The sequence below is a fragment of the Neodiprion lecontei genome, chromosome 2, assembly GCF_021901455.1.
Source record: "Neodiprion lecontei isolate iyNeoLeco1 chromosome 2, iyNeoLeco1.1, whole genome shotgun sequence".
NCBI classification, from domain to species: Eukaryota; Metazoa; Arthropoda; class Insecta; order Hymenoptera; family Diprionidae; genus Neodiprion; species Neodiprion lecontei.
The window spans coordinates 41,777,846-41,792,120 of NC_060261.1; the positions used below are offsets into that span (position 1 = coordinate 41,777,846).

At 43.1% G+C, this 14,275-nt stretch overlaps 1 protein-coding gene across 8 annotated transcripts in view; it reads left to right on the forward strand.

The window, feature by feature from the left end:
* The window catches only part of LOC107219523 (papilin), a 71,392-nt gene that overhangs the window by 43,013 nt on the left and 14,104 nt on the right, over positions 1-14,275 (forward strand). For 6 of the 8 annotated variants that reach the window (XM_046730766.1, XM_046730772.1, XM_046730770.1 and 3 more), the window contains exons 2-19: positions 1,858-1,918; positions 6,061-6,248; positions 6,581-6,641; positions 9,148-9,230; positions 9,701-9,851; positions 9,932-10,055; positions 10,133-10,213; positions 10,305-10,477; positions 10,599-10,734; positions 10,910-11,253; positions 11,330-11,509; positions 11,630-11,803; positions 11,932-12,123; positions 12,239-12,383; positions 12,449-12,570; positions 12,735-12,981; positions 13,054-13,209; positions 13,338-14,177. In XM_046730766.1, coding sequence (XP_046586722.1) covers positions 1,858-1,918; positions 6,061-6,248; positions 6,581-6,641; positions 9,148-9,230; positions 9,701-9,851; positions 9,932-10,055; positions 10,133-10,213; positions 10,305-10,477; positions 10,599-10,734; positions 10,910-11,253; positions 11,330-11,509; positions 11,630-11,803; positions 11,932-12,123; positions 12,239-12,383; positions 12,449-12,570; positions 12,735-12,981; positions 13,054-13,209; positions 13,338-14,177 — 3,458 coding nt within the window. The remainder of the gene's footprint in view (positions 1-1,857; positions 1,919-6,060; positions 6,249-6,580; positions 6,642-9,147; positions 9,231-9,700; positions 9,852-9,931; positions 10,056-10,132; positions 10,214-10,304; positions 10,478-10,598; positions 10,735-10,909; positions 11,254-11,329; positions 11,510-11,629; positions 11,804-11,931; positions 12,124-12,238; positions 12,384-12,448; positions 12,571-12,734; positions 12,982-13,053; positions 13,210-13,337; positions 14,178-14,275) is intronic. The other 2 variants (XM_046730773.1, XM_046730769.1) reach the window with 2 other exon arrangements.

The window sequence follows — 14,275 nt, forward strand, 5'->3', positions numbered from 1 at the left end:
TCTAACTTCCAGAATGATATAATATAATATAATCCGAGCCAGGAATTCCTAGCGAGATGTCGTTGATCAGGAGCGCAGGATAACGGACGCATAGGAAACCGATGGAAAAGTTTCGCCCCTTTAGAGTATTTAATAGTAATTGACTGAGTATTTTTCACGGATATCTAAACTCCCTGAAATATTACTGGAAATATTTCGTTAATCCCGAGTCTACGGCGAAGAAAAAAATGGAAGTCTTATCCTGTCCATTTTGCTCGAGGCGCAGTTTCAGAACGGGCCAGATGTGCCGAAGCTTTTCCTACCTCGCTTATGTTTCCCGGGCTTTCAAGTCAAGGAACTGAAAGGAATGGGCGTCGAAATTACCAGATAAGTTGACGGTGAACACGCAGGACTGTTGCGACATCGGAAAACATCGGCCACAGAGTATTCACGCACCTCACGTGAGTTTCTGGTAACCATTAATAAACCCTATGAAAAATTGTAGACGATCAATGACGCCGTTTAACGAACTACTGCGCTGATATGCCGGCTCAATTTTGACCCAACGCATTCCAATAACCACTTTGCGTCTTCGTCTCTCTTCGCTTTTCCCCCACACCGAAAGGGCGATGATATGAATCAAGGATGCTGCTGCGTCTATCTCTCCATCACCAGTTTACGCGTGTATAAACCTGCTGACTAAAGGCAAACAGATGTTTTCTTTCTGCAAAGAACAACCATCGTCACGCTCGAGGAGCCGGGTAATCGAAGACTTTATTCGGAGTTCTGAGGGCTCGGCTCAAGCACTGTTCAGAACCCGAAAATCACGGCCCACGATTAGATTACACGATTAGAGGTCGACGGCTCGGGTTTCCCGAAGGCTTGATCGGCTCTCGATCCCTTCGGTCTTCGGGATTAGGCTCTGATCATATGGATAAGAAAGGTGTTCCTGGCGGTCCAGGCGCCCACGCCTTTCTTCCACGCATTCCGTTCCGGGTAAGAATTAACAAGTGGCAATGGACGGCAACTCCATTCAGGTGCTTCAATCCGTGCGATGTTGTTACGAGCTGTCGTAACACAGGGTCACTAGAAATCACTCCTCAATTAGCGGCGTCCATTACTAGCCGATCTGCACTTCCGGCCAGAAACTGTAATCAAGTAGGTGTGCCAGTAACGTGTTTGGAACCACTTTTCGATCGGCTTTAAGTCTTCTGGCGTGGGAAGCCGGCTGCGGGTCGCTCTTCGGTGACCCAATGACGTTTCGTATCGCGTTCTACTCTCCCCGATTCGCTTTCTTCGGGCAAGAACATTCGCTCTTCCTCTGTCTCTCCCTCTCTCTTTTCTTACTTCGCGATGTAAGCGACCGTGCGTAACTGTCTGCCCACGCTGACGTAACAACCCGTAGAACGACTTGAAAGTGGAACTCGAACACGTCTTGCCTTAACGAGTCAGATTGATACCTGAACGCGGGTCAATGCTATCCTTACCAGACGAGGAGGTACGACGGTCCGAGAGAGGTTTAAAAACACATGGCGAACAGTGTGGAGAACGATTTGGACTCGGCGGCTTTACATCTTCTTTTTCTCCTTATTCATCAGCAAACATTGCACGTGTAATAAATTTCCTGATCAAGGTAAACCGGCTGCGCGTATAAGTGAGAGCACGGAAGTTGCGCAATCTGTATTGACTCGGTTCAAAGACACGAAATTTATTCACACTGCACACACTCTCCTGTACTTGACGGATCAAAGTGTTTTGAATAATCTACCGTTTGGTAAATACACACGCGCGATGTAGTCTACAGCCTTGCTCAAAGTCTGAGTATCGCCACAGCTTTCCAAGACGATAATCGACTCTGGTCTTCTTTTTCTGTTTCAGGTCGTTGGTGCTTCTAATATTTATACTAGCTTCACACATCCCGCATGCGCCAGCCAGCCACGTAAGTATCTTGAACATCTTACGGATTCGATTATCGCCAGTAATGGTAGGAGCGAACAGCCGTTATCACGGAATTCGCGGAATCTCTCTCCGAAGTCCTGGGACAGGATCAGAGACGGTGTTCAGGCCAGACGCGGAGACTCGGACACCCGACCTCGCGTCCTTGACGAAGGCAGCTTCGTCCTTGCAGGAGCATTAACTTCACCCCCGCGGTTCTTGCGTCATCGCATCCCTGGTCATACACTCCGGTTTTGACTGCAAAATTCTGATTGTCATCCTCCGTCGCTATTCGTGTTCTTTCCATAGTTTCTCATTTCTGCTGGAGCTGGAATGCCGAGCAGCAATTAAGGCGACGCGCTTCGATGTCTCACCGTCCAAGTGTCACCTTGGCTGGCACAAACCTCCGTGAAAACGACGGCCAAACTAGTCCTGCGAAGCTTCAACCGCAGCAAGAAACGGCTCGAGAATAAAGATCGAGTTACCGGTGTTGATCGAGTTCTTAGGATACGTACATAGGTACCTGCAGCTTCGGAGTCCTTGAACCTTGCCCACCTCGACAGCCACCACGATTATCCACGCAATATAGTGTACATCTCCTGATTCGAGCTGTGATCAACTCGGGATTACTCACTGTTCCAGGTAGCAACAGATCATTTTCTAAGCATTTTCGATGTCACGAGCTATCGCGCAGAATTTTCACTCAACACAGACACACGCTAAGTACCCACTCTGTCTCGATAAGTAACGTGTTTGCAAGCTTGCGTTGATCAATTGACTGATTATCTGTCCAATTCACTTTCCTCGCGACTGATATGATAATCGTGTTTCAGAGCCGGTTCGTGCACCTTGTCGCTGTATGTAAAGATTAACCCTTACTTGCCACCTAAGGGTGTAGATCTCCCAGGCCTTTTTTTCCTTAAGTGAACGACAGTAAATTTTTTTTTGGATTTAAAAAATGATCAAGTTTTTTGTAAAAATAGCCATTTATTTTTATTTAATTTTAGTTGCATTTATTATATTTTCGAAAACTAATTTCGAGTACGTGATTCTACAGAAGTGTGGCAAGTAATAGCTAAGTATCGCATGTTGGAATCGGAATATCTTGTAGGAGTTGAGGATCGATTGTGCGAATCGTCGTGCGGTTCAGTCCGAGATCATTGCCCCGCAGCCTTCGGGTTGCAACCTTACATTGCAACGCCGTGATTTCTAATTTGCATCTTTGCAATCCACGAGTGAATTCTATAAACCGAGGAAGTTGAACCACACGAAAAAAGTTATAGCTGGATTGGTTTTCTTTTTCGTTAAAACCAAATGCCGGTTTCTTGATTTAAAAAATATTTAATTCCTCATGTCTGCTTTGATGTACTGCAATGTGTTATGCACAGATGAAAGATGGAAAAAAAATGAGGAAAAATGAATTCACTTGCAGTCTGACCGTCTGGTTTAAAAATAGCTGCACGCACTGGCGCTTATGAATAAGGTCGCGAGCGGATGGTGTTACAGTTCTTTGACCAGCTGCCATGACTTCAGATCGGGGTAAGTCGGCCCGCGGTGATTATATTGTTAGTCACCGTTTAAGGTAATTAGTTGATTTGCTGTTGCAAACTCGTGTGATTGCTGAGTGATGTGAGAACTGTGTAGCTCTAATTTCGGAGATATGCTTTATGGAAGTGACTGTGGCGACTTTGAGCCGCCACCGCGGGCTGCAAACGTTGAAATACTTTTTTTATAATTATTATTATCATTAATGGTGTTTTTTTTTTTTTTATTTATCTCGCGAAAGGAATTTAGGGTCTTAATTGATTTATGACTTACTTAACCAACAAGGCAAGACTGCTGGCGATCCTTAAATATTACTGCTAGATAGATTGGCCTACTTTTCATTGATGATTTTGCTGCCCGTATATAAACAATAAGCATTCGTGTGCGTGATACATATCATTTATTCGGGTACTCGAAGCGTCGACGGGTTCAGGATGTTAACTTAACGATATTTTTATACTATGCAAATTTCCCTCACCTAATACCAATTTGTTTCAATAAAGTCAACTCGTTGTTAGCGATCTTCGTATTTGAAAAGAAAGAGATACAAACTTCGGTAAAAAAGTGATTTTTTTTATACTTTCAACGTAATTATTTTCGCGTAAAAATCACCACGTGAATTTAGACAGATTTGACATTCTCCAGGTGAAATCGTAATAAAAATACAGACAAAACGTGCGGCAATATATCTGCAACCTAAAATTTGAATGCATCAAAAATATGCACCAAATACGGTAAGAATTTTTAAAATAATTTAGTGGTGAATTGAGATTCGAACCAGCATTAAATATTGACAAATCCCTTATCGTTGTTTCGACTAAAAGGAAAATAACAACATACATTTTTTCACCGTAATAGAAACCTGTCAAACTCAAATCCATTAAATTTTACGAGCCGACTATAAGTCACGCTTAAGTAAAACCAGTAAATAAAAAGCCTAACCCTAGACAATTTTGACTATTTATTACAAAAGCGGACAACCGTTTCGACGCGTAAGGATCTGACTAAGGATTTTAAAAGCACTTTAAACCGTATCAAAGGTGGGCAAATACGCTTAAGGTATACGACCTCGTCTGGCGTGACTCTGTAACCCGGATATTGAATTTGTGTAAGAAAAACGGTCAAAGAACCAAGGAACGGTGCACGAGCAGCAAGTAAAAGTACCCACAAGTCGGCGTCACGCGACGTTAGAATTAAACGCGTGCGGCGTCGGTTCGAACGTACAAACGCGTGGCCTCGAATAATGAGACGTCAGTGGGGACCAAAGAACTTCGGGGACTGCGTTGTTGGCAGAAATCACGAATTGTCACGCTAATTAATTACCCGAGGATTGAAACGTATGTCGGTAATATCATGCGGTTGATCTTTATCTCGGCACGCTTACGAGTCTCTTTTTGCACCGATGTCAGCGGGCTTCAATTTAATTCAATTATCGGACGTGGTCCTGATACTGAATGCCAATGTGAAATAGAATTCGTGCTATTGAGACGCAGGTGATAACACGTATATATGTGTCATTCAGCTCGTATGCAAATTTGTCGTTGCAGTAATGCCTGAATGAGCTTTACAGAAACGTTCGCTTCTGTAAACTTAGCACGATTTTATTCCACTGAAATGCGTTTGTTTGACCGTGTAACACGCGTCGTTCAACTAGCGGGTATCCCACGCTTGATGTATAAAGTCCCTTCATCCCAGATGAGGAGCCTTAGCTAATTGACTATTGCTTTGATGAAATTTATTTATCGGAAATGGAGAAACGCGCCACAGCTCGTTATTTTACCCTCGAGTCTGTTAAGCCCCGCCTCTGGGGTAATTTACTGTTCCTCTTCCCTGCAAGCGTCGGTTCCGCTGTTACGGTGAAAATAATGTCGCTAGAACTCGCGGCTGATGCTGCACGGTTTTACAAACCGTGAATTAAAACTGTCCTGGACAACCGCCAGCTAAACTTGGGTTTTCCGTTGCACGTTATACGAGTTACCTTCCCACTTTGGGGGGCGGCTTCACAACTACTTATACAGAACCGGTGCGGAAGTGGCTGTGCTCGGTGTGAAATTAGTTCTAAGACGTTTACCACCTTATACATCCAGCTCCTGCAGTAGACGACTCGAATTTGCGTCCAGCAATTGCTTTGCGATGCAATTTTCATCCAGGTCTGCAGGTAATTAAGGCCACGGTAATAATGCTCTTCCGAAAATTTCAAGAGTCGGAACCATTTTCGTAAACATTTTCACCGGCGAAGTGATTCCGGCTTCAAACGAGAGCTTAGTTTTGTCGGAGCTTGACCCCTGAAACGAGTGCTTTGAACTTCGCATCACAATTCAGATAAAACATCACAAGTACGTGTTTTTTTCAATTCCATGAAATCACATACCTACTGCTATACCTGTTCTAGTGGAATCGGAAATCCTCGTAATCGTGATGCAGGGATGATTATTGTTTAAAGATGTGACAAACTGCGACATTGCGTTCACAACAAAAGGAATTTTCAGTCAACCGAATGTGAGAAACGAAGCAGATGATTCGGATTCCGTGATTTGTCGTGGCTATCGCTTCTATCGCTACTAAACTCCTGCAATGACTATTTTGAATTCATTTCTCCAGCACCATATAAAATTGAGACACGACAGGCACAGAAGACAGCATGGCGAAAGCTACCTGCCGCCGCACTTCGTCTTGGACACCGACGAGCAGGAGACGGGCACCTGGGGTTCGTGGTCTACACCAAGCTCCTGTTCACGTTCCTGCGGTGGAGGAGTTGCCTACCAAACGAGACGCTGTAACGACGTAGAGTGAGTTGTACCTTGTTACTTGGTAGTAACATCTTCCTTCGACGGAACACGCTTGTCGAACCTTGAGCAATTTTCCGTCCACTGAACCGAATATAATCATCGCCACCTATCAATTCATCATACGCCTTCTCGAGGCGTAGTTATACCACTGACGTGATATATTGGACAGTCCATAACCGTAAAAGGTTGGCTTTGATACGAGAGACCATCATCAGCGTCCAGTGGATATAAGCAACAACTACCCATTGAGCCCTAGCTTTTTTCAATCTATTTTTATATTTATTCCAAATCGATATCTCGACTCAAACTGATTGCATTTCTTTGAATTTCAGTCCAGACGGGACGAAAAGGTGTACAGGGGCAAAGAAAAGGTTCTTCTCCTGCAACATTCGGGTAAGTACATGAAAATAAAGTCCCACCGCGAGCCAGCCGGATAGAAATTGAACCTATCGGTTCTAACTGAATTTAGATCAACGACGAATAATCGACACGTGGCAAAGCGTCTGTAAACAGTCGGTGTCAAGCTTTGGTAGCGCGGACCGAGACGCGCGACGGCGACGACAAACGTCCAAATCAAAGAACGACCATCGAACTCGGTGATTACAGTCGATCATAATCAAGCGCAATGAACAAATTGATCAGCACGTGGTGTATATCTCACACTTTACCAACTCGATGGGGTACGGATAGTCATGGTATTCGGGCTCGGAGAGGTCACAGAGCATAGATTTATCAGTAGTGAGTTATGCATCGGTTTCCAACACTCCGTCCATGCTCGGTGACCGCAGGTACAAACACGCACCCATTGCTCGATGGTGTCCGTGCAGTTGAAGTACACGACCTCGGCGAGAACCAAGAGGCAGGCATGCCCGCGCGAATCCCGATCGTGATCTCTGCCTGGATCGCGTACACCTCCTAAGCTATGAGTCGAAAAAAGTACACGGTGTAGATTGCAAGTTCAATAGCACTTGATCAGCACCTATCTCGCGTGCGCATTCTTCCGAGGTTCAATTGCCGATTGTATACGTTGTGCCCAAGTTACGGACCGTGCTAATGTTCCTGCCAGAGTATCACACTGTACTGGTAAATTAATTGAATCATGAATAACCGCGCTCACCCATCGCCGTTCGTATTATGGTATCATTGTGACAAATCTGAGGCGCTAATTCGCAACGCCATATGCTGGTTATTATAATTCTCACAGTAGAATATACGGTAGACTCTATCATGGGTACTGGAACGAATGACTTGACTCGTGACTTCTACCGTTCCATGCCACTCGTTCCACTTACCCCAGAGCTATGCGCAATAACGACTCTGGACTCAGAGCCGCTTCAAGGTCCTACCTGCGCAGTCGAGATCGATTTTAATAGCTCTGGTTATACTTGAAAAGACCACCTGTTGACTTCGGATTCCTTGTACAGAGTTGAAAGTGCAGGAGGCAAGAGCAGAAGGAACCACTTTTTTTTACGTACGAGGTGCAGCAAGCGGTTTTCTTCGTTGTACTCTAAAATCGAGTTGAAGTTTATACTCTTCGGTACACGGCATTAAGTGTGTGTTTGTTAAAGAGCAGCTGGCACTGACGGAAAAGAAACAAAGCTTGGGGTGGAAATAATCAACGTCAGAATTGAAAGCCATGAAAATGTATCTAATTTCTCATTCTAGTGTTAAAAAATGTTGTACCTTCGGCAAAACTAACAGTGATTAGATGAGATACATGCACCGTTTCCCGGAAATCAGTTGTTCATCTATCTTTGAATTTCCTCAAGCCTCGATTATACACAAATATAAATCATCAAAACGCGCGATCGAGGCGCCTTTCAAGCTTCTCAAAATAACGGCGTCGATCATTTTCTCCGAAAGAATGTTACTCGATCATTCCTGACTCGAGGGGGACAACAAGGGTCCTAAAGGATGGAATGGTTAGGGATGGGCGGAGACGGTATAATAAATGTAGCATCACGGCGTGAAATGAGAATAGGTAAGTTACTCGGTCGTAGTTCGGTACCTATATCTCGAATCTAGAAACGGGGGTTGCTGGGCGTGTTAAAACTGGTCCCTGTGGTCCTTCAGACCAGATTCTAGGCGTCGAGGGTGTGCGGGACGTGGTGGGCGTGGGTGTGATGCTTCTTGAGATTAACTTGTCTCTAGGCGATATAGCAACGGCTTGTAAAACTGATTTCTATTCGGTGGTACAACACCGAGCGCGCTTTCCTCGGTTCTCCACGAAATTGTCAAACATCGGAGGCGAAACTGACGACTGGTGAATCTCCATATGCGGTTTGGTACAGTACAAGATTATTAACTTGCACTGCAGCGCTTTCCATATCCTTGGGTACTCGGCGTTATGGAGTCAAGTGCCCCGGAGTATCGAGCACATACGGAATATTTTGCTAGGCGTCCCATCGCTTTCGTCGTAATTTATCCTGTTACAAGGCGATTACGTCTAAAATTCCCACGAGTAGTTTTACACGTAACGACATAACGGTCGGGAGCTCGAAGCACAAGATGGTTCGGCTACGTTCGATTCACAGGAGATAAGGTTAAGCGTATATTTATTATGCCGATGTATGTATAGATTGTAGATATTAAACCTTCGAACGTTACGTCATTCAACATGATCAATGGTCATGAAATCATTCATAAGATCGTATTAACGGTGGATAAATTCTATTCTCATTTATATGATATTCACGATACACCTTCGAGGAATGAAGACTTCTACTTATCGCGTACGTTGTAAATATGAGCAGCCCTGAATTCTATTCGTAATGTATCTTGAGCACTAAATTGACGAGAAACCTTTCGGCTGGTTTGTATTTGTGGGAAAAACTTGGTAACGATGACGGCAAGTTGAAACTTGCGAAAATTTTTATCCCAAAATACATTGCTATTCCAGGATTGTCCAGAGCCAGCTAACGACTTCAGGGCGGAACAATGTGCAGCGTACGACAAAACGCCAGTTAACGGTGTCTTGTACGAGTAAGTTTCATCTCATTTCGATTTCAATCCCTTTCAACAGTTATCTTTATTTGCTTTCAACTGAAATATGCAGTAAAAATTCACTTCCATGGGAACCTGGAACATACTAAACAGGTTTACTCGTTCGTACTGCCCTTGGCTCTAAAAGATACTCTTTTGTCATCACCAGCCATAAATTTCCTAACTCAGAATCACCTGAGACTGACTGGTACATTAGAATAACCTTGTTAGTAAAGCGAACCACCCCTAAACTCTGTGCCTCAAAGCAAACTAAATAGTTCCGTGTATAAGCTATCATCTCGAGGAACGATCGCGATGGTCGTGAAACGCCGAGTCATTTCCTGAATACGTTTCTAAAGAGTTAATAAATATTGTTACACGAAAGAACGCGCTGTTGAATATCAATTTTATAATTGAAAAAGAATCCTACTCTGGAAGAATAACTGATCACTGCTGTTAAATTATTTTAGGTGGGTTCCTTACACTGGAGCGTCTAACAAATGCGAGTTGAACTGTAAACCGCGTCGCGAGAGATTTTACTACCGTCTCAAATTCAAGGTCACAGATGGTACACCCTGCGTCTCTGGTCAGAACGACGTTTGTGTCGAGGGTAAATGCATGGTGAGCTTAATGGTGACGATGAAAACTCGTTTTTGTGTTACCTTGGCGATAATATTCAACTTTCGTGTACTCGTTAACAGCCTGTGGGATGCGACATGATGCTCGGCAGTGGTGCTAAGGAAGACAAATGCCGGGAATGCGGTGGAGACAATTCGGCCTGTGATACGTTTCACGGAGTAGTCGCTAATGACAATCTGAAAATTGGTACGTATCTATTGCTTTCCTATTTACCTCGTCAATAGAGGTGGATCTGCATCAACATTGCCTTTGATTACCTTCAGGGTACAACGATATCTTACTGATACCCGCCGGTGCAACGAATATTGCTATCAGCGAGCTACGTCCGTCAAACAACTACTTGGGTATGTTGCTTTCTTTTATTACGTCATCTAAAAGGGAAATTTCTTACCGTTTAAAAGATTCTATGTGATCAATCGTTCCGCAATTTTGTAGCCATTAGGAACTCGACGGGTCATTATTATCTGAATGGAAATAGGACAATAGATTTTCCCCGAAGCTTTAAGTTTGCTGGCACCGTTTTTCGATATGAGAGAAGACCTACGGAAATTATGACTGCGGATATGGTCACTGCGCTGGGACCAACGAACCAGACAATTTACATTGTGGTAAATATTTTCACTCTCAGGGTGATTGGATGTATTTTTCTTGTTTATCATTTTTCCAGCTCTCTTAAACAAAACGATTCAGTATTACTGTTAATAAAGATTAATCGAAACATTTTTACAGTTGCTTAAACAAGGCAAAAACGTTGGCGTTGATTACGAGTACAGCATATCGAAAAGATTCTCGAACTCTTCGGATGCTGAGAGTTACACTTGGGTCGAAGAAGAGTTTTCCGATTGCAGTAGTACTTGTGGCGGAGGTATGTCTTTTTTTTATACTCTATTAATTTTCCTTCGTACACGTGCTTATGTAACCAAGTTTTTTATAACGAAAGGCATCGAGTAGTGTGTTCTCGTGTCTAACGCTGAAATAGTGGAATCTCACGCTATTGTAACAATCGAATTCAATGAAACTAGCGAAATTGTGTTATTCAGGATTCCAGTCGAGGCTGGTCAAATGTGTCAGACGTGGTGATAACGAGGAAGTGGACGCCAATCTATGCGATCAGCAACTTGAACCAGTCAGCAACGTATCATGCGGCGAAGAGGCGTGTCCACCTGAATGGGTGATCGGGGATTGGGGTCCATGTAGTAAAGCCTGTGGACTTGGAGGAGAACAGACGCGAGAGATAAAGTGCGAGCAAATCATTTCCGGAGGTATTCCATCGCTTGTGGATGACACTCGTTGTTTGAAAACAATCGGACCTAAGGGCATTGAGATACAGGAATGTAACAAGGATGTTCCATGTCCGCAGTGGCACAAAGGCCCATGGAAACCTGTGAGTGAGAAATATTCATCTTAACGAGTGTTGACGTATTCAATGCGTATATACAATACTTTTTTTTTCATTACAGTGCGATCGCCTCTGTGGCCAAGGAAAGGAGAGGCGTAAAATAACTTGCTACAAAAAAGTAGACGGAAAAATAATCGTCCTACCTGATTCCGCCTGTCCGGAAGAGCGTCCGGAGAGTGAGAAGGATTGCGAATTGAGACCTTGTGCTGGGATTGATTGGGTCGTATCCAAATGGAGCGGTGTAAGTTGATGTATATAATAGAGGTATTCCTCTAGAGAGACGAAACATAAACTGAGAATACACTTGTGCGTGATTGTGTGAAAAATTCGTGAACTGACTGATTGCATTTCCTGTTTTCAGTGTGACAATAAATGCGGTCTTACTCAAGAGACTAGAACTGTAAGCTGTGTCTCATTGGACGATAAAATATATCCTAATGAAAAGTGTAACCCCGAAACGAAGCCTGAATTAGTCAGGAGTTGTTCGGCTCAAGAAAAGTGCAATTACCAATGGTATGCAACGCAGTGGAGCGAGGTACGTGCAATAGTTTGTGTTGTTTGTGAGATTATGCTTAGAATTTCGAAAATACGGTGAACTTCAGAGAGTTCTTGTTTAAAATATATGATTAGTGGTTCCTTATACTAATGATACACTGATTTTAGTGCTCTGTAGAATGTGGCACTGGAATCGCAACTCGCAAAGTATTTTGTGCTACATCAGACCCTGAACTGAGTTGCGTAACAAAGGTTGAAGATGAAAAATGTGATCCAAGTACAAGGTATAATGACACTCAAGAGTGCACTGCTGAGGTGAAAGAGTGCAAGGGTGAATGGTTCTCGGGTCCCTGGAGTGAGGTGAGCAGCGTTATGATTATAAGAGCAAGCTTGGAAACATGTTCTCGAAATGTTATTGAAGACTTGTCTGCAATTATATACACTTAAGATTTGCAAGGAAAACATTTCATTTCAGTGTTCCAAGCCATGCGGCGGTGGTGACAAGACTAGAAAGGTAATATGCATGAAGGATAATAAAGTGGTTCCGTCTAAGGATAATTGTCGTGAAGATGAGTTTATGCTCGCCAGCGACAATTGCAATGAGAAGGCGTGCGAGCAAGGTAATGACCGATAGAATCTCGGGGTTTATATAAACAGTTCAACGTGCCTTTTTATTCATTTTCAGATCAAGTTATACCAGAAGAACGAGGGAAACCCAATGCACCAACGGATATCGAAGAAGACGAAGAATGTGAGGATTATGAAGACGATGAATTCATTTCTGTTAACCAGGATCTTGGCATTCAGGTATAAAGATCGACCTAGAAAAATAGAGTATTACAGAATAAATTGATTTATATTAGTGATAAATATTTTCTCGCTAATATTGATTATTATTTTTTATAATTTCCAACTCAAATCTGATACATGTACGTACCTCAAAATAATTAATTTGATACTTTTGCAATCAGCAGTCTAGGAACAATGACGAAATAGAGTCGTCAGGAAGTGGCTTAGAGGATATGATGATGAGCGATGATTCTAATGCACTACCCCCAATACCGGGCCCGCTCGGCGATACAACGGAGCATAATGACTACTTTGACGAAGAAGGAAGTGGTTCCGGATTCTCATCCAGTTTCACTGATGACTGGAACAGTTCTACGACCTCCAATCTTGACTATGGAACTCAAACTACCAATATGTATAGTTCACTTGGTAAATATCCGACCAAAGCTTCTAAATATACAGTTACAGAATCTGGTAAAATCACATCAATTATTACCTCAGAAACGTCGACTTCAGACACCAGTTTAGAATCGTACGGAACATCTGAAACAATCAATCTAGATACAAAGGCCTCCGCAGAATTGGACAAAGTTGTATCAACGAAGTCAACAGAACAAACAATATCAACTAAAGCATCTGTTACGTCGAAATCGCCAGGTAATATTTAATATGACATAAATTTCGAGTCCGAAGTTTTTGTTTGGCACTACTGTGACCATGAGGCTAAACTATAATAATTTTATGATTTTTTGTTGTTATTATTAATCCAAACTCCTCTGTTTCAGTAACCACTAAACCCGAAAATCCTCAACCAGCGGTTTTGCCCTTCGAGGTAGCGCCACCTGACGTTACCGAGCCACCAGAAACCACCGAAAAATCGACTTTGCCTGAGTCTACCACACTATCAGCCGGTATTTCAAGTTCTACAAGGGCTTCCGATTCTTCATCAACTGTAGAAACGACAGAAGCTTCTGATTCTACAGTTGTTTCTAGTTCCGATGAAACCAAACCGTCTACAACCTTAGAACCATCTGGTTCGGAAATGAGTTCGTTGTCGAGCCAAGAAGCATCAACGTCATCTGAAGCAGGCATAACAAATCGAACCGTTTCAGAAACGACTGTATCGTCTGATTTAGATACATCAGAAGAGTCTAGCACAAATGCAACAGAATCAACCAGTGCAGGAACAATGGAATCATTTGGATCAAATATAACACTGACGTCGAGTTCTGACAAAACCAGCACTGATGCAACGGTAGTGTCTAGTACAACAGATTCACTGACTCCCGGTAAAACCAGCATTGATACAACAACCGTCTCTAGCTCAGAAGCAACAGCTTCATCTGATTTAACCACAATCGGCTCGGCCGGTACGGAAACAAAAGAATCTTCTGAGTCAGGCACGATCGAATCATCTGGCACACATTCAACAATGTCAGCTGGTACAGTTTCAACAGTGTCAACCAGCTCTGAAACGTCAGTGGCATCTACTTCAGATACTACTGGAACATCTGAAACAATCAATCTAGATACAAAGGCCTCCACAGAATTGGACAAAGGTGTATCAACGAAGTCAACAGAACAAACAATATCAACTAAAGCATCTGTTACGTCGAAATCGCCAGGTAATATTTAATATGACATAAATTTCGAGTCCGAAGTTCTTGTTTGGCACTACTGTGACCATGAGGCTAAACTATAATAATTTTATGATTTTTTGTTG